Source organism: Cryptotermes secundus, unplaced genomic scaffold (genome assembly GCF_002891405.2).
Source record: "Cryptotermes secundus unplaced genomic scaffold, Csec_1.0 scaffold62, whole genome shotgun sequence".
NCBI classification, from domain to species: Eukaryota; Metazoa; Arthropoda; class Insecta; order Blattodea; family Kalotermitidae; genus Cryptotermes; species Cryptotermes secundus.
The window spans coordinates 2,212,898-2,231,554 of record NW_019727786.1 but is presented as its reverse complement, the minus strand read 5'-3'; the positions used below and the strand labels follow the sequence as shown (position 1 = coordinate 2,231,554).

Sequence of the window (18,657 nt, the reverse complement as noted above, 5' to 3'; positions counted from 1 at the left end):
TCTCACGGTGTTGTCGCTTGCAGATTTACTTATTTTTCTTCAACCCTGAAGATGGGGGCGATACGTTCCTCCGAAACGTCGGTTAACACCACATATACACGGCGCCAAATCCCAGAAGACTGCTTTCTTCATAGTCACCGCCGTGAAAGCCTCAAATCTTACAACATATCATAAATTTCTCTTATACTGAATTCTCAAACTCCAATAGTGAAAAATTATTGAAAATAAATAATGTTACATTTCTAAATTTACTAATACTCAATAGTGAGCAATTTCCTCTAAAAATTTTTAAAAATGAAAGTACATTTAGTTCTATTTGCCCGATTTTTAATTTTTGACTATGAAAATTAACATTGCAAAGTATGTAAGGTTGATCATGTACTTGAGCACCATGACTTGAAAACAAATCATTCTTAACTTCAGCACTAGATGGTGGTAAAGAGTTTAGCTTCAGGCACCAGCTGCTTTAATTCCAGGGAAATAGACCCCTGAGCCTTTTGATAAGAATGTTGGGTGGAATCCAGAACTGGTCTGGATGCTGCCCATATTGAGAATCAAACCACAATTCCTCAGTCATATAGCCCATAGTCTAGCTGTTATGTCAACTGAACTCTAGCAGCTGACACTGTAAAGTTGTCATATTATCATGGTAGATCATTGTGTAGTTTTTATGTGACTTTGACATGTGATGTATTCGTTGTTAATTTTGACATGTCCAATCGTATTCACTTCAGTTATGGATGAAACAAAGTTGAAAGTTGAAAGTCTTTAAATATTTTGAAAATTTTATGTGGGGGTCTAATCAAACTTTTAACGGATTTTATGCAGTTACGTTTGCTTTTAGACATAATGTACATTTAATTAAATAATTAAAACTTAATTTAGGACTTTAGTTAATATAGCAGTCTGGATTTGTTGACAGACAAAGCAGAATCACCCACACAAATAAATTCACTTGTATCTCCTCATGGGACGGTTAAGCATTAAATTCTTCTAGAATTCAATGATTGATATCATTCATTCAGTTGGATGACCTCATTATCTCAATGGGGTCATTCATGCATAAACCATGTATAATGTTTATTTCTAGTTTCATGCTCAAAAATTCTATTAAGGCATAAATGCATTCCATTTACTAAATTTGAAGCCTTTCTTTACTAGAGTACCTACATAAACGTTTGTTAACGTGCCATGAACTGTTGGAGATATACATTTTTTAAGAGACTGCAAGATCCATGTGGGAATGAGAGCTGTACTTCAGAGAAAGCTGATTAAGGTAATGCTAATACAATGCCACCACAGTTCAGTACATGTGTGCACGGTTGACACTTGCTCTGTTTGTGCTGGCAGTTACCTATAGGTATTTCAGGAATATGTGGACTTATTTCAGCAGGTTTGAGCTTAGTGGCCAGAGGTGTGGATGGTCCATTCACCAACACCGTTCCAATGTAGTTCAGCAGCTTCTGCGCCCTGTTCAGTGACTGAGGTAAATGGAAGAGCTGAGGGTTTTCATCAATGAAGTATGTGTCCAGTGTGCCACTAAGGAACTTCTGATTCTCCAGTACATTCAATAGGAATGGAATGTTTGTCTGAAACACAGAAAGCAACTCTGATAAAATTATAGACCAAAGAATTACTTTTCACTATTGCACAAGTAAGTGATCTGATATCAGTTAGTTCTGTATCTCATGCTGTATGAACTAGACTAACTGCATATATACTGCACCATAGCTCAAGCGGTTAGACAGTGACTTCCCACCGAGGCGACCCGGGTTTGATCCCAGATCTGGTCAAGTGGGATTTGTGGTAGACAAAGTTGCGCTGGGGTNATATATATATATATATATATAGATACACACACTCGTACCACATATACAGCATTACTCACCAACTAAACTGTCAAAATGGGTATCATATGTGTTTCATTTGTACACAATTTTTGTGCAGAGTATACAAAATGAACAAAAAATTAGCTGGTGATAGTGAACCTGTACATTTCATTCATGAAATTACATGAAATTTTGATAAAATCATAAATAAATAAAATTTGTCATTTTTATCTTCTTATGGACTGTAATAATTCAGTTGGTATAGTGCTGGGCTATGGGCCAGATAGCCAAGGAATTGAGTTTTGATTCCCAGCAGGGGCAAGAGATTTTTCTCTTCTCCACAGCATCCAGACCACCATTTCCCCATACATCTTCATGCTGCAGTGCTCTTCTAATTTATCACAGAAACAACTTACCCAGTTGGCTTGCTACTGTTATCACACAACACAATCCTTCTGAATTTCTAAATGTCTTATAAAATTCTTCGTTGATAATTTATAATATATTACAGGATTGTATCAAATTGTGCAATTAATTCTAACTAACTAGTCAATGTTCATTTACTACAAACACTTTGGTCTAAATAACCTCAGATGCTGAAAGAGCACCCCTCAAAACAAAAATTTGTGGGGATTATTTCTCAGTCAAATTTGAGAACCGTCTTCAGATCTCAAGAGACTGATTAAATTAATTCTAAAAATCTTATATCAAGTTCTAGCATCAATTATGCTGTCCTTGTATATCTGACTTTTCCACAATTTCAGACTGCTACCCACAGGTAGTATGGGTGAAAGAAAATAAAAATATTTTATTTCTGATCAATTTACATCAAAAAAATGAATTCAAATACAATTTGACGTTTCCCATACTAGAAATGAGAAACACTGTTCTGCAACTGGCCTCTCTTCCCTTTATACTCTGGAGTGTGGCACCATCAGTGAAAAGAAACTTATCTTGCCATTTCTTGACAGCTTGAATTACCCATATACAGTATATCACAAAGTAGCTGAAATATAAATCACTATGAAAATACTGTCACCTGAGTAACAGAGGTGGAAACGTTCTGCATGCACCCCCCTTGTGGGTGATTTTGAAACTAAGGTGATCAAAGCTGGCAGGGATCCTTCATAAAGATTTGAGAATGGGTTTGCCTGGATAAAGCGTGTGGAGTTTGCTAGCTGAGTCACTCTGGGCCAGAAATGGTGCGTACAGACACAGGTTAGTGAATGCAAAGAGGGAACTGTGTTGTGGCATTCATTGAAACAGTAGTGAATGAGAACAAACTGAAATTAACTGTTCCAAAACAAGTAGAACATTTCTTTCTGATGAAAATCTTAATTACTGTCAGTGCTAAAAATGATAACATAAGTCTAATAATATAATTGCTGTTTCGGTACATATGTCTTTGGAAGTTGAAACAGAAAGATCTAAATATAGTTAATTCTGTCTGTATTACATCTCACCTTAACGCCTCGCACTCGAAACTCCCTAAGGGCACGGTTCATCTTGGCAGCTGAGGCTTGCAGGTCTCCAGCGTGAGCAATTACCTTGACTAGGAGGGAGTCATAGTATGGGGATATAATAGCACCAGCAAATGCTGAAGCACCATCAAGACGAATACCCATCCCTTCTCCACTGCGGAACACCTGCAGGTCAAATTACAGATGAGTCTCCTACACCATACAGGACCTTTCCAAATGCCAAAAGTAAAGCTTGTGTCATGAGTGTGCACAATCCCTACTGAAAATTCTAAATTTCTGTAACTTGGAATGACCACCATTCTTTTGCTACACTTCATACTTATTCTTTACTATCTACTAGGTCTGAAAACTAAACAAACTGGACTGATGTCACTGCACTCTTTTTGTATAATGGGCCATTTTTGAGAACAATAACGTAACTTGAATGTTGTGTAAGGTATGGTATATCAACATGTTGACATGTTTTATATTCTGTGCCTGTGCACATTTGTGAATAATCTGAAACGCAAATGTATATGTATGTATCATGCTAAATGTCTCCAATGTTGCCATAGCATGTCACATCTCAAGGTTGTGGATGGAGGAGACAGTGCAAAATATGTTCAATAAACAGCCACAGACAGTGGGTGGTCCTCTAGCTTAAGGGTTATTTGGGGTCAAATAAATGTTTTACTTATTAAGGTGAGTTTTAAGCCTCGTTTTAAAGTGTTACAATTTTTGTAAAGGGAAAAATTTCTTAAAAAAACTAATATATTGTCACAAAACTTCAGATAATGTGGCCACCTTCTTAGTTTATACACACATTCCAATAGCTCTTCCATTTCTGGAAGCACTGCTCAGATCACTGTCCAGATGTCTTTTCAATAGTATAAGTATTCATATTCCTGCAGATATTTTGGAATGACTGAAATATTTTCAAGAATATATTTAGTTTTGAGAAAATAAGACCATATTATGTGAATACTGAGTATGGTGGATGTCTGTGCTGTTTGGATTTTGACAAAAATGTTTACCGAACATGCAATGTGGAAAAAAGCACTTTGTGACATAAAATAGATTTGTTCTGCCAAAAATTTATTACTTTTCAAAGACTGAGTTACCTTAAACATTTAAAAACTTGGAGATAAAATGTGTGATTGATTTGGCAGAAGAAGCTTCTAATGCACAATTCGCTTGATTTAAGAAAATCAGATTGGCTTGGTTTTAATTTAACCTCTGATTTTGACATTTGTACTTTTCTCAGTTTCAGACTCCAGACTTATCCACTGGAGATTTTGTCACTTTATTTCTGCATGACTTTCATCCAAGTTACAATTCTGTTTTTTCAATAATCTAGCTCTAAAGTCTGTGCATATTCTTCAGTTATGTTTCTGACAAGATACTGCAACAATGCAACACATACAGCAGACGCAATACAGACTTCTTCATTACAATCATCAGACAATTTATGGTTTCCACCAGGTGTTTGATGTTGATGTTGATTCTGTTTTTGGCTGATGGAACCATGTAGAAGACAGCTGTATTCATATTTTGGAGTTCCATTTGACTGATGGTGATGCCCAAGAATGCACATCCACTATCAGAGTCAGCAAGGGTCAAGGAGCTATCACCTTAAAGATACTAGTCCAAGCTAAAGGCTTCTGTATTACATACATCTCAGTGCAATTAATTTTGTTATTAGGTGAGCTAAATACAAATTTCACTGTAAATGAAAACATTTGCTTGGTTCAAGGATAACTTGAGGGTGTTTGGAAACAAAGTGTTCAGGAGAATATCTGGACCTAAGGGAGAAGTAGTAACAGAAAGATGGCGAAAGATGCATACTTAAAAGCTCTGTGATCTGTATGAAATATTTTGGCAATAAGTTCAAGAAGGACAGGATTTGAGAAACGCGTAACACATGTGAGAAATGTGTACACAGTGTTTGTAAGAAAACCTGAAGGGAAGAAGCCATGGTAGATGAGTTGTTTCATATTGAAATGGATCTTACTGAAAGGAAGTGTTTGTGAATATGGTAATAAACCATCTGGTTCTGTAACGAGCAGGGAGTTTTTTGACAGTTGAACTGTTCTCAACTTCTCAGGAAGTTAACAAAATAAATAAAACGTGATTATGAAACTTCATACAGGTTGTGATTAAAATAAAATAGATCTCATGTTGAGAAAGGCTGAAAATGCCCGAAAGTCAAGTGAACAACTGTCTTACTGGTAGTATGCTTGTAACTTTGTAGATTTATTTTGTTAATTTGTATTACCGAATGACTTGTCCAAGTGTTACTGTGTAGCAGAACGGATGAAATAAAATACAATACAATACCTCTATTCTTCCAGTATCAGGTTGGAAGTTCTTGGCTGGATCCTCAGTGGTAACTCGACACTGTATTGCATAACCTTGGGGGGTTATCTTTTCTTGTGTCAACCCCATTTCAGGAAGTGTCATGCCTTCTGCCACTCTGATTTGTGTCTGTACTAAATCAATTCTGGACACAAAAATATTAAAAATGTAATGCTGATTACTGTGTGCACCTCAGACTGTCTGTGTTTTGAAGCTTCTTTCTTACAAGGAGTCTCTTGCAGTTTCCTTGGTTATTAAATTCATATTTAATTAAACATTTATACTCATATCTAAAAGTCAAGGCATTTACAGTGGTAATTGTAGTTAAAACTTCAATACAAACATTTAACTTTTCTGGCATATTTTAAATCGTTTAAGAATCTGTACAGATGTGTAGACAAATCCACAGATTTTTAATTGACTAGTGAACACAACATGGGAGCCGTGCTTCACAGCTTGTGCTTTCTCTCCTGGAGATAGCAGAGCCAAGTTAAAGCACTGTTCACTAAACCCAGTACAAAATAAAATAAAGTGAAATATGTCAAGTTGTAGAGGGATGTGATTAATACAGTGTGTTCAGTCAAGGAGGAAACTTTGCAATACCGCTGACCCAGTCCAAAATTCCTCACAGATTGCTGCTGTAACTGCTGATAGCAGAGTGAGTCATTGATAAGTGCATCCAGTTACAGTTACAGCAGCAATCTGTGAGGAATATTGGGCCCAGTCAATGGTCTTGCGAAGTTTCTTCCTTGAGTGAACGCCCTGTAGTATATAAAATTATAAAATGAAATAAAGATGGAAGTTGAAGTAAAACACGGACAAGCACCACACAGGAAGGGAAAGAGAGATATTTAACTGAAATAGTGGAAGAAATGTCAACCATTTGTTCCAAATATAACTACCAATTTTTCAGTAATTAAATATGTGGAATTGTATCTTCTGAAATAGAACTTATCTGCAATTTCTAGAAGTATACCGTTGCTTCTAAGGATAGAACTCTTTCAGTCTACATCTTCATATTTCTGGATATATGAAAACAGATGTCATTTCTACCCAAAAAGTATACATCGCATAAGACAAAAGAGATAGTTTAACAAATGTTTGCAAAACACTTTAATTACATTCAAATCATGCGCAGTCTTCTGATTGCCATGCTTTGTGGCTCATATATTCAAAAACTTTTGTTCAGTTAATTGAAAAATTCAGAGAAAAATTAGCAATTACTAGTTCATTCATATAAATAGTTCCTTAAACATAGAACAGCAGAGAATGTAACACTTCATTTGAATTATGAAGCACAAATAAAACTATAGACATCACCATATTTCTGTGGAACCTTGAGCCACATATTGAAGGAAATTTAAAATTTCACAGCACAAAATATAAAGGTCATATTTGTCTCGAAGACTGAGGAAATTAATATATGACTTCAGCTAGAAATAACCAATACCCTGGCCAAGACTTGAAGAGAGCACCCCTGAATATGAATATGGAACACTATAGCTATGTCACCCTATTTAGCAATGGTGTCTTGCATTTCATATGAAAAGAACGGGAATTTTCTTAAATTTTCACCGGAAGAGAATCAAGATTTGGCATATGAGGGTACAATGTGTGCAAACTGTTGCATTATAGTGCCAAAGGAATAGACAGAAATATGACTTGAAATTAAGTTTTTATGTGCAAACTAATTATGTCTTGCTAATCCTTTCTTGTCCCTTCCCAGTCTCCACAGCTTTGTTCTTTGTATAGGATGTCTCCCTGAAACTATGGAATAAAGTATATTACCTATAGGCAAGTATAATGCTTTGCTATTTCAGTCAGACTTACCCAGTTATTTCTTCAGTAACTGTATGTTCTACCTGAAGCCTAGCATTCACTTCAATAAAGTAAAAGTTCCCAGATTCATCTGACAGGAATTCCACGGTGCCAGCATTCTCGTAGCCAACATGCTTGGCTAGATTCACAGCCTGCTCTGTTATTCTATCACGAACCTAGTGAAACAACACAGAATTCTGTAACTCATTTAATAAGAATAAGCAAATGAACATGAATACACATCTGCACTTGTGTTGTAAATTCTGTTATGGCCACATTAGTATCACTAGCCTTAAAGATTATACAAAAACAAAATTGGCAAATTATGCTTTGGGGATGGTTTTGTAAAGGGATGATTCATGTTAACATGATGTTTGACTGTTGTACAGATGTATGCAATGCATCGCAATTAATGTCACGTAAACTAAGTGCAATGAAGGGGAGGGGGGTGTCTTTGACACATTGAAACTACTCCCCTTCTCCCTAGCCTTTTCCACAGATGTCTTGTTTGCTCATGATGGCACAACACCATTTTATAAATACTGCATGCATGAAACTGTAGTGACAGCCTCAAGTTAAGACATTCTTAATTGTGTGAATGGCTAGAAGGGATGTGTGTTGAAGCACATGTGGTATAGTGGATGCAGTGAATAGCAAGTTAGTTCAGTGTGAGATAGAAGATGGCAGTGTAGTGGCATACTCTTAACACAGTAGTGGACAACAAATAAGCGATATTAAGGTCACTGGTAGGTACTGACAGAGACAATAACTGTTCCAGTAACGATAAATTTTATGACTACTGTCAGAAGTGGATAAAAGATGGATCAATTAAACAAGTTTAGTGTTCATCAAGACAGCCTGACAGCCTACCAAGAAGAACTGAAAAAGGGCATGAGTACCGACCAATAAAAACTATCACCCTGCCAAGAAAAACTGAAAAGCAACAGAAAACATGAAATAAAAAAAAAAAGGATACAACCACTGGCCAAGAATTCAAAAAGGGCATATGTGTCTGCCAATCAAATCTAAACAGAGAAATGAAGGACAAAAGGCTGGCTAGAGCAAATTCTACAAAGTGAAGACAAGGTAGCAGACAGCTGGCGATGACACTCATGTAGGAGAGAGACTATGTGATGTCGGGGTGAATTAATGCAACACAGAGGCGACTTGATGTGACCAGGAATTCAGCCTCCGAAGTTTGATACATTCTGGATGGCATTTCACCGCCAGCTTCAGGTCATGGCTGATCATAACGGGTTGGGCGGCCCATGAGAAGGCTATGCAGCCACTCACCATTCTGCAGGACAAGCTGCTGACATCCTATACAGTGTGCTGACTACAGCAGTGTATGAGAACACAGTCAGCGCACTAAATGGTAGTTTTCTCCTCTTCAAAGGAAGAGCAGTTTTCAAATAAATTCCAAAAAGAGAAAAAAAAAACACACACAAACATTTTATCACAAAAATATACAAACTGTGTGACTACATTGGCTTCATAGATGGCATAAAAGTGTATTTCAGGAAGGACAAACATAAGGCACAAGACTTGACAACCACACATACTACAGTAACATGACTTATTAGGAAAGGAGAACGATGAGGTCACAAATTATGGACAATTTCTTCTTCTCTCTTGTCTCATCTCATGATCTGACAAAGAAAAAAATAAACTGCTGTGGGACTACAAGGCTGAGGTTTCACACAAGTTCAGCTTGTAGGGTAATGATAAATGTCTAGTATGAAGCGTCAGAAATGAAGCTGTTTTAATTGTGGGCAGAAACTGATTCTTGAATTATCACACCAAGATGCAACTGTAAAAACTGCTGCAAGTACAACCTGCCTAAGCAAACCAGAACCCTCTAATCAAAATGAAAGTAAAAGAAACTCAAAATTTAGAAACTTCTATAACTGTAGTATACATTCATGCAATTAAAATATTAACGACATTTTAAGAAGAAAATTACACTGTCTCTGAGTAAAGTGGCGTTTATTTCGTAATTTTGTCACTCTTGAGTTACAAAATATTAAGCTTTTCATAGAACACACACTAAAATTTAAATGATGAAAAAAACTTCTCTGCAAGGCTGTGCCCACTATGGCATTTAAACATCTGTCATTTAAAGGTTGAACCATTATGTTGAAAAATGTTTTAAGAAACTCGTTCACTCTCCTTTGTATATATGGGTGTTGTTCTGTTACTAATTGCATTGAATGAATACTCTCCTTAGGTTGATGAAGGAGCAATAATTACTTACTGATGGTATGTTAGTTTAGTAACTAGAAGTTTAAACTAGTTTAAAATAGACTAGTTATTTCAGTTCCTCAAGTTTTGAATTCGGTAGTTCAATGGTCTTCTCAAGAATGGCATGGTACAAGAAGTCTGTAATAAAATCTGCACATGTAATGAAATACTGAACATGATTTCCATGATAGTTTGTTTCCTGTTCTGGTCTGCATGAAGCAAACATGAGCTCAGGGCTGGAATGTGACTTTTTCAAGTGTTCGCCAAATTTTGAGGCAGAGGGAGACAGTGAATATTTCAGCTACTCAGTATATATACTTTACAAGACAACACGAAAATCTGGGCTAAAAACAATAGGGTTAGGATGTAAAGGAGGAAGCAAATGTGAACTAAGATTAAATGGTTACTAACTACTGAGTTTAACTTTTATCATTACACCTTCTATTTCAGTTCTAGCAGATGATTCTATCAGTGAAAATATCAAAAAGTCACAAAAGTTTGGACTGTTTTCTAATTCTTGAAGAATTTTCATCCAAAATATCTATAATCAAAACTAGCGAGTCAGTCTTGGTCTGTGTGCTACATGGGTAAATGTGGACTCTGTTCCCAGCAGAGAATGCCCACTTCACAAACACGCTGCCTGTTGTTGCATTGGTTAATAGCAATGCTCTGTGAGCATACAGTTAACTGAAATATGTTAACATTCCTCATCTGGCTAATTTGATACAATGGAGTGTCATGCACTCCCTCCTCCCTTCAAGTCTACACTATAGAGAGTCTCCCCTAATTGCGCCTGTGCTCACAAAAGAATAGCGTTAAGCCTGAAGAAAGTTGCTAACAATACCTGTGAAACACTGGCTGGAAGTGGCAGATGAAGCACTTGAAGCAACGCTGATCCACAGGGTGACAATTTTTATTTTTCAAACTATAAGCCAGGCAGACACATTTAATATGCACTCTCTACCACTTCATAAGCCTTTGTTTCTAGAACACAGTCTTACCTTAGGATCTAACTTGGGTGCTGGAGCAATTTCCACAACTTTCTGATGTCTCCTCTGAACTGAACAATCTCGCTCATAAAAGTGGACAACGTTTCCGGCTTTGTCTCCCATAAGCTGAACCTCAATATGACGAGGTCGTTCTATGAACTTCTCAATGAACATGGCTCCATTTCCAAAAGCTGCTTTTGCCTCTGAACTTGCACGTTGAAACAGTTCTTCTACTTCCTACATAGAAATATGAGAAAAGAATGAAGTATATGCAGAAAGAACTATATTAAAGTCACTTCATAGAATAACATATTTACTGAATGTGGTTCTTGCATTTTATACCCTTGCTTGGGCTTTCTTTCTCTGGATGTAAACTGGGAGAGCTCAGTAAAGTGACTGACTACAGACAAGGTGACCAGGGTGCAATTGCTAGCAAGGCTGAGATTTCTCTTCAACACTATATTCACATGGGCCTTATGATCCACCCAGCCTTCTATCCAATGAGTACTTAGGGCTCTTCCTCTTGAAACAAAACTGCTAGGCTCTGAAGATGACCATTCACCCCCACGTAATACAGAGTATTAGAATGCATGGTGCTCACTACTGTTCTAATTACATGTGTGTTGTATTTTGTTAAATATGTATTATATCTAGAATATTATATTTAAGCATCCTGTTGCACTCTGTACGATAAATGACACGTAGTAAAGAATAGCAGCGGCACGCACACTGGGAGACTACACAAAATAACACCTGTACAGTGCTGGAAACAAGAACTAGCCGCTGCAGCACTAGAGACATAGGGCGAGTAACCCTGACAATTTTAAATTTTTAAATTTAGAGAAAAATTTTAAAGGATTTTAAAATTAGAACTAAAGATTTTATGAGTGCCAATGTGTGTAACAAAACTAATCTATAAACCAGACAGATATCAACAAAGTAGATGTTGATAATAACAACGAAAGGAACAGTGTGTTTATAAATGTTAAATTTTAAACTAAGTGCAGTGTGACAGCAACGTGAGTGTATACACCTGATGATGGCTGTTTGAGGCCGAAACATGTAGTGTAAAGGAGAGCAAGATCAAGGACATATAATATAGTGTTTGCACTTGGGATGGAGTTCATATCATTTATTATATCTAGAGTTTGAAAATATGTAGATATTATTGAGATTTATATTTTATGTATCAATCTCCTTTAATAACAAATTATTTTGGAGAAAATTTATTTATCTTGACTTGAACTTCACACAGAGTAAAGGTTGTATAAGACCAATATGAACCAAAATTAAAAACATACAGTAATGCTTGATACAGACCCACAGTACCAGACTTCACCAAAATGCACTCAGTAGTTTCTTAAAGCTTAACTTTCAGGAAAATGGACATGACATGACCTATCCCACCCTCAACACACACATATATTCATTTCTTGGACTTTGTGCAGAGAACCCATACATCTTGAGAGTTTCAGTCCCTTTAATTTTATCATATGGAGGATTTACTCCATTAGGTCATCATTTTACACTCACCTCCATTTTCCTCACTACTCTCATACCACGTCCACCCCCTCCATATGCAGCTTTGAATATAACAGGCAGGCCATGCTTGAGACAGAACTCCATGGCTTCTTCTGAGGTATTTACAGGACCAGGAGTACCAGGAACTACAGCAACACCTGAAACAGACATACAATAGCACTAATTCAAAATTACGCAGATGAAAAGGAAAATTCCATTTATTTGTTCTTAAGCTAGCAGTAAAATTGTATTTTACTTTCTTTTAGAAACTATTAACATAACTTTTATGGTGTCTACTATATGCAGACAATTTCACAATATGTGAAATGTTAATTAGTGAACTGTTATGTGTAAAATACAGTTTTCCTAGTGACTTTATATTAACTATATATTTTTGTGGCTATTTCTTTGCTGTATTCATTCNACTATAGATTTTTTCATGGCACTATCCTTATGGTGGTGGTATTGTATTCTTATAACCATCTGTGAGGTGTGATTTTTGTTACCTCTGTGAAGCTTGTTTTGTGGTCAGTATTATGATTTGTATTATTACACATATATGATATGTTGTATGTTCTAGTGGCGTGAAATAATTGAACATATAACATCAAAAAGAAAACACTGCATATCGTATGTAACAACAGAAGTCATAATATTGGTCACAAAAATAGTTATAACAAGATGCCAAGGAAAAATAGTATGTTCATATTTCAGCATTATACTCATACAGGTATAGGCATTTACATATTGTCACATGTTAGTGAATAGACACAGGGTTTCGACTGATATTTAGATTTATTACACATAACTACAGGTAATTAAATATAACTGTATCACGGATCTATACACTCTACAAATCACAGTACTGCAGCATACACAAAATATTCTGTTGTCATCAATTTTTGCCTGGTAATGGCACTGAACAATGTGGATTCCTGAGCTTCCATACTCATGTCCTTACTGGATGGTGACTGTCTCGCAACTCATCTGCAACTGACCTTGACAGCTCTTGCTATAGAGCCTCAGGATGGACCATATGGAAAACGCTGCTCCCAACAGATCTATTGTTTTCACAGGTCTTGCCTAATGATGGAGGGCATGTTTATCAAGCCATTCCCAGGCAATGGACAATGTTTAAGTATTCAAGTCACAATATATTTATTGTTATGATTAAAAATGATAAAACCAAAAAGTAAGATAATGAATAGTATACACTAACAAGCTCTGTACCTGCACCAATGGCTGCCTCCCGTGCAGCAACTTTATCTCCCATCTGCTCAACAACTTTTGGACTTGGACCAATAAATCGTAAACCAGCATCAATGCAAGCCTGAGCAAAATCTGAACGTTCTGATAGGAAGCCATAGCCAGGGTGAACAGCATCAACATTGTTCTCCTGTCAAAAACAAAGTTGCAGAAAGCAGATATAAATATGAATATGAATAAGGTTATGTCCATCCAGAAATACCGTGGAATGAGAAGAAAGCTGACAATGTGTGGACAGCTTTGTCACAATACGAGACCTAAAGAATTAAAATACACAAACTAGAAGGAAACTATGTGGATATATAATTCATAAAGTTTTGTGTAATGTTGATTAAAAAATTCATTACAGATTTCATCCAAGAATTCATCTAGACAGTTGCATTAAAGCTAGAGTACAGTGTTTGTTATTATAGGTATTCTGCTTGCAATTACTTGTAAGGAGATCCATATATTAATTAATTAAATAATATTACTAATTTTAGCCCCTGTTTCCGGCTTTTATCCTTTCTTTAACACAATTATCATTCATATTGCCATTTTTAATCATATTTCCTAAATATTTAAAACTACTCACTCCTGTAAATAATTTCCCTTCTACCTTTAAATCTTGTGGTTCTTTTACCCTTGTACTGGTACCAAATTATTTGTTAATTAACTGAAAATTAAATGTGTTAAGTAAATATTAAAATATGAATTCAGGCATGCAGAAGCCAGAAATTTAAAAAAAATGTAACTGTATCCATTGAAATATAAGACTTTGTGAATGTTTTAGTCAGCCAGGACATTCCAGTCAACAGCAATTCACCATGGATATGTCAGGAAATATTTATGCATTGCAGAGTTCTTAATGGTTTCCATGGAAATGACATGAAAACTAACAGACAAATGCTGACTAGCTCAGAATAATTATGTAATGATATTTCTTGTGTCACTTGTTTCCATAAACCTTGAAAATCTAATAATCCAGCTGCATATTTCTAGACATAGAAAAGGTTTGAAACGTCTGGGATAAAAACTGGAGTAGCTAGAATTCAGATTCCTTTATCTCAGCCACCAGCTCTGGTCTGATACTGAACTTCATCTGACTCCCATCTAACTCACACCATTATTCTTTTCCTAACAGTAAAATGGCCAAAAACTACTCACTTTCACTTAGTGCTGAGACCAAGACCTCTTTCACCTCACTGCTTACACACTTTCAAGATGTGGTGCTCAGGCAGAGAGACAACTTACCTTACACAATAAATACATCATAGACTGGTGATTTGCCTGTGTATTAGAATATCTTCTGAATACTTTATCTAATGAGTAATTAATTATTTTTATTTTATGAACACTGTGTATTGGACAATACAAACCTTAGCTATTCGAATGATTTCAGGAATGTTCAGATAGGCCTGCACAGGGGGTAGGCCCTTGCCAACGAGGTATGATTCATCTGCCTTCTGTCGATGCATGTGCATTTTGTCCTGTTCTGAATAGATTGCTACTGAACGTATTCCCAGCTCTGTACATGCTCGAAACACTCTTATAGCAATCTCACCTGCATCACATAAAACAAAATAATTACAAACCATCTGACTTCTGATAGACGTCAAAACTACTCACTATCAGACTGAGACCAAGCAAGTTAGGTCAAACGGTAATGCTTCTGACTTGTATTCTGGAGGGTATGAGTTCGAATCTAGCTTGGGACATGGAGTATTGTGACTGAAAGTTTTCGCATGGTATGTGCAGAGCCTACCATCGACAGTTGATAAGACAGACATTTGAAAGATGCATTGCCGATTCGGAGACCGTGCGATCCGCCTCCATTTATTCAGAGTCACCAAGGCAATCGGCCGCGTGAGCGACCGATTGGTTTTGATCTAATAAAAGCATCCCTTCCGTCTCCGGTTGGGACTCGGTTGCATGTATTAGCTCTAGAATTACCACAGTTATCCAAGTAACTGTCCACCATCTAACGAACCATAACTGATTTAATGAGCCATTCGCGGTTTCACCTTAATGTGGCTTGCACTGAGACATGCATGGCTTAATCTTTGAGACAAGCATATGACTACTGGCCGCGTGAGCGACCGATTGGTTTTGATCTAATAAAAGCATCCCTTCCGTCTCCGGTTGGGACTCGGTTGCATGTATTAGCTCTAGAATTACCACAGTTATCCAAGTAACTGTCCACCATCTAACGAACCATAACTGATTTAATGAGCCATTCGCGGTTTCACCTTAATGTCGCTTGCACTGAGACATGCATGGCTTAATCTTTGAGACAAGCATATGACTACTGGCAAGATCAACCAGGGAACCGCACAACTTGATTTCCTCAGTTCTTTCGGGTAGATACCAGGATAGTAACCTCAGTTAGGTTATGCCTGCTTTGATCAACATTATTTACAAGTTATTATTTTTCTTTATTGCTAGTGGGGTGGGACTAAGTCCCTTGTACTGCAGCCACTTCTGGCCTATTGTACCAGCCCCAGATGATAGGTGAGGGTGATTGTGGAGCAATTGGTGGAATGAAGATTGGCAGGGGAAACTGAAGTACTCGGAGAAAACCTGCCCCAGCGCCAATTTGGCCACCACAAATCCCACTTGACCAGACCTGAGACCGAACCCGGGCCGCGGCGGTAGGAAGCCACTGACTAACCGCTTGAGCTATGGCGCGGCGGCCTCAAGTCATTATTTACCATCGTCCAATTATTGGACACTCTAAAGTGTGAGTTCCTGAGAACTTGTTAAATCAATTACAAATAACGAATAATAGCATTGTGCTTTTAAAGGCTGTGAAGGATTGGACACTTCAGGATTCATGCAACAGTAGTAGTACTAATACACGTACATATAATCTGAGTTCATAAAAATTTCGCTTGTCAAGTTATATTGAGCTAGGATAGGAATGTACAGCTCAGGTGGTTAGTCGCTAGTTTCTCACTGCGAAGGTCTGAGTTCTGTCCCAGGCTAGTATATGTGCAATTTGTAATAGGCAAAATGGCAACAGGCAGGTTTTTTTGAGCACTTCATCTTTCCTCTACCAGTTATCATTTTACCATGCTTCACACTCATCTCTCATTCAGTGATGTACAACAGGCCCATCTGAGGACACAATACCATGGACTGAGTCTCATGCCACACCTCAAATATAAACATAGTAATTCATAAATCTGGATAGCTCAATGACTGGTTACAGACTTTTTTGCTTAGGAAGAAAGCGGCCTGAGCATCAGGCTGACCGCTCACTTCCATCTAGTGCCAAGGTTAACAATGCATGGAACCACACTTCAGCTCCCCGTGTGTCCTCATGGTAGGAAACATAATTATACTGACAACTTTACTTTTTATCTTATCAAGTTACAATGACTGAGCATTTAATCACTGTTACAGTGAAGTGGTTAGAGCTCCTGTACCCCATTTTGAATGTTCTGTGTTCAGTTTTACAAGGGAAGTGCTGGTTAGGTACTTTAAAACAGGAAGGAACTACAGAATGTGCCTAAAAGTAGTACACATTTCATAAGAGAAAATAATTCGTTTTCTATTTGATTTAAAAGCTGTCTTTAGAATTTTCATGATGAAGATGGAGGAAACCCTAATGTGGCCGCGCCATAGCTCAAGCGGTTAGTCGCTGGCTTCCCACCGTGACGGCCTGGGTTCGATCCCGGGTCTGGTCAAGTGGTATTTATGGTGGACAAAGTGGCGCTGGGGCAGGTTTTCTCCGAGTACTTCGGTTTCCCCTGCCAATCTTCATTCCACCAATTGCTCCACAATCACCCTCACCTATCATCTGGGGCTGGTACAATAGGCCAGAAGTGGCCGCAGTACAAGGGACTTAGTCCCACCCCACTAGCAATAAAAAACCTTATGTGCTGGTGAACTGCTGAACTTTTGTTCAAAAGCAAGCTCTCTGCATAAAGTAGATCCCATTGAGAACTTCGTGGTAACGTTGTTCTTTAGAATGCAATCTGCAGCCTTGTCTTATGATTTTGGGAAGACAAAACACTTTGATAAAAAATAACCAGACAAAGCACAGTCTGAAAGAACACAGAAACATTGAGCACGTGCATGACAGTGTCTTCAGAAAACCATGCTCATCCAAGAGACATTCAACAGAAGCTGAAATTGCTGAATTCTGTTTACATGGCATTTTGAGTACAAACCTACAGTGCTAGCCACACACAGTACAGTTTCTTTAAGGAAATTCAACTCATTTTGAAACCCACATACTCTTTCCAAAGATCTGTGAACTTCTTGCTGTGAATGGAGGTCAAATGTTTCAGTCAGTAATGGTTGACAAAATACATTTCCATTTGAATGGCTTCATTAATAAACAGAACTGCCACAAGTTTACTGCAAAATATTCCATCTTTCAAAAGCTTTAAAACACTTTCAGAAGAAGTAATGTTAAGCAAGTGTTTTTGATGATATTGTCTTCAATTTGCAAATGGGAAGGAACTTTAATAAGAGTTCAACATGAATTGAACCCTGTTGAATATGTCACATATTCATAATGTCACTTGGAATGCTGAACCTTCAAATGAAATATAAAATAAAATTTTAAAAAATATAACTATAATAAATCCTCATATCTCTTTTGGCAGATGCTGTATACAGAAATGTCTAACACTCACCTCTGTTTGCGACAAGAACACTTCGAATTGGGCAATATGCTACATCACTGGAATAATTATTTCTTGATATGGACCACTTGAAGAATCTCTGGTGTTGTGAAGGGAAGCCAGTTCCCCGGGATGATCGTGCAATGCAGACACCCAACATGGTGGCAAGGCAATCCAAGCAGAAAAAAGATGGAACTGGTTATAGGTGGGACAGACTGACAGGAATTATTCAGTGTCAGTCTAAAGCACTCTCATGTCACCACATCTGGAACATACATAAATTCAATTTCACCTATGAACGTCTTTTGATAGTTCTTTTTAGGGCAACACACGATAAATTCAATCCTGATAGTATATTTTTTACTGCAAGTGCATTATTATAATACATATGTAACATGTATACATGTGCAGCTTTAAATGGCATACAAGCACTTTTTATAAAATAATTTTTAGCAAAATTAGGGAATAATAAATATTCAAGTACGGATACACTAAAGCGGCCTCCGTAGTCTAGAGGTAACGTTCCCACCTCATGACTCGTAGTACGCGGGTTCAAATACCCGGC

The 18,657-nt window shown here is 37.2% G+C and overlaps 1 protein-coding gene and 1 long non-coding RNA gene across 2 annotated transcripts in view; one reads left to right on the top strand and one right to left on the bottom strand.

The window, feature by feature from the left end:
• LOC111864904 (pyruvate carboxylase, mitochondrial) overlaps positions 1-18,301 on the bottom strand; it is a gene marked incomplete at its 5' end in the record, with an annotated part of 45,751 nt that extends 27,450 nt beyond the window's left edge. Inside the window, 9 exon segments of the mRNA XM_033751620.1 lie at positions 1,355-1,589; positions 3,293-3,475; positions 5,627-5,789; positions 7,475-7,638; positions 10,705-10,929; positions 12,226-12,371; positions 13,444-13,609; positions 14,838-15,022; positions 18,105-18,301. Coding sequence (XP_033607511.1) covers positions 1,355-1,589; positions 3,293-3,475; positions 5,627-5,789; positions 7,475-7,638; positions 10,705-10,929; positions 12,226-12,371; positions 13,444-13,609; positions 14,838-15,022; positions 18,105-18,252 — 1,615 coding nt within the window.
• On the top strand, positions 1,577-5,625 carry LOC111864905. Its single transcript, XR_002842869.1, has 2 exons — positions 1,577-1,654; positions 4,673-5,625. It is a non-coding gene; the product is annotated as an uncharacterized LOC111864905 (long non-coding RNA).
• Positions 18,302-18,657: the final 356 nt, after the last annotated feature.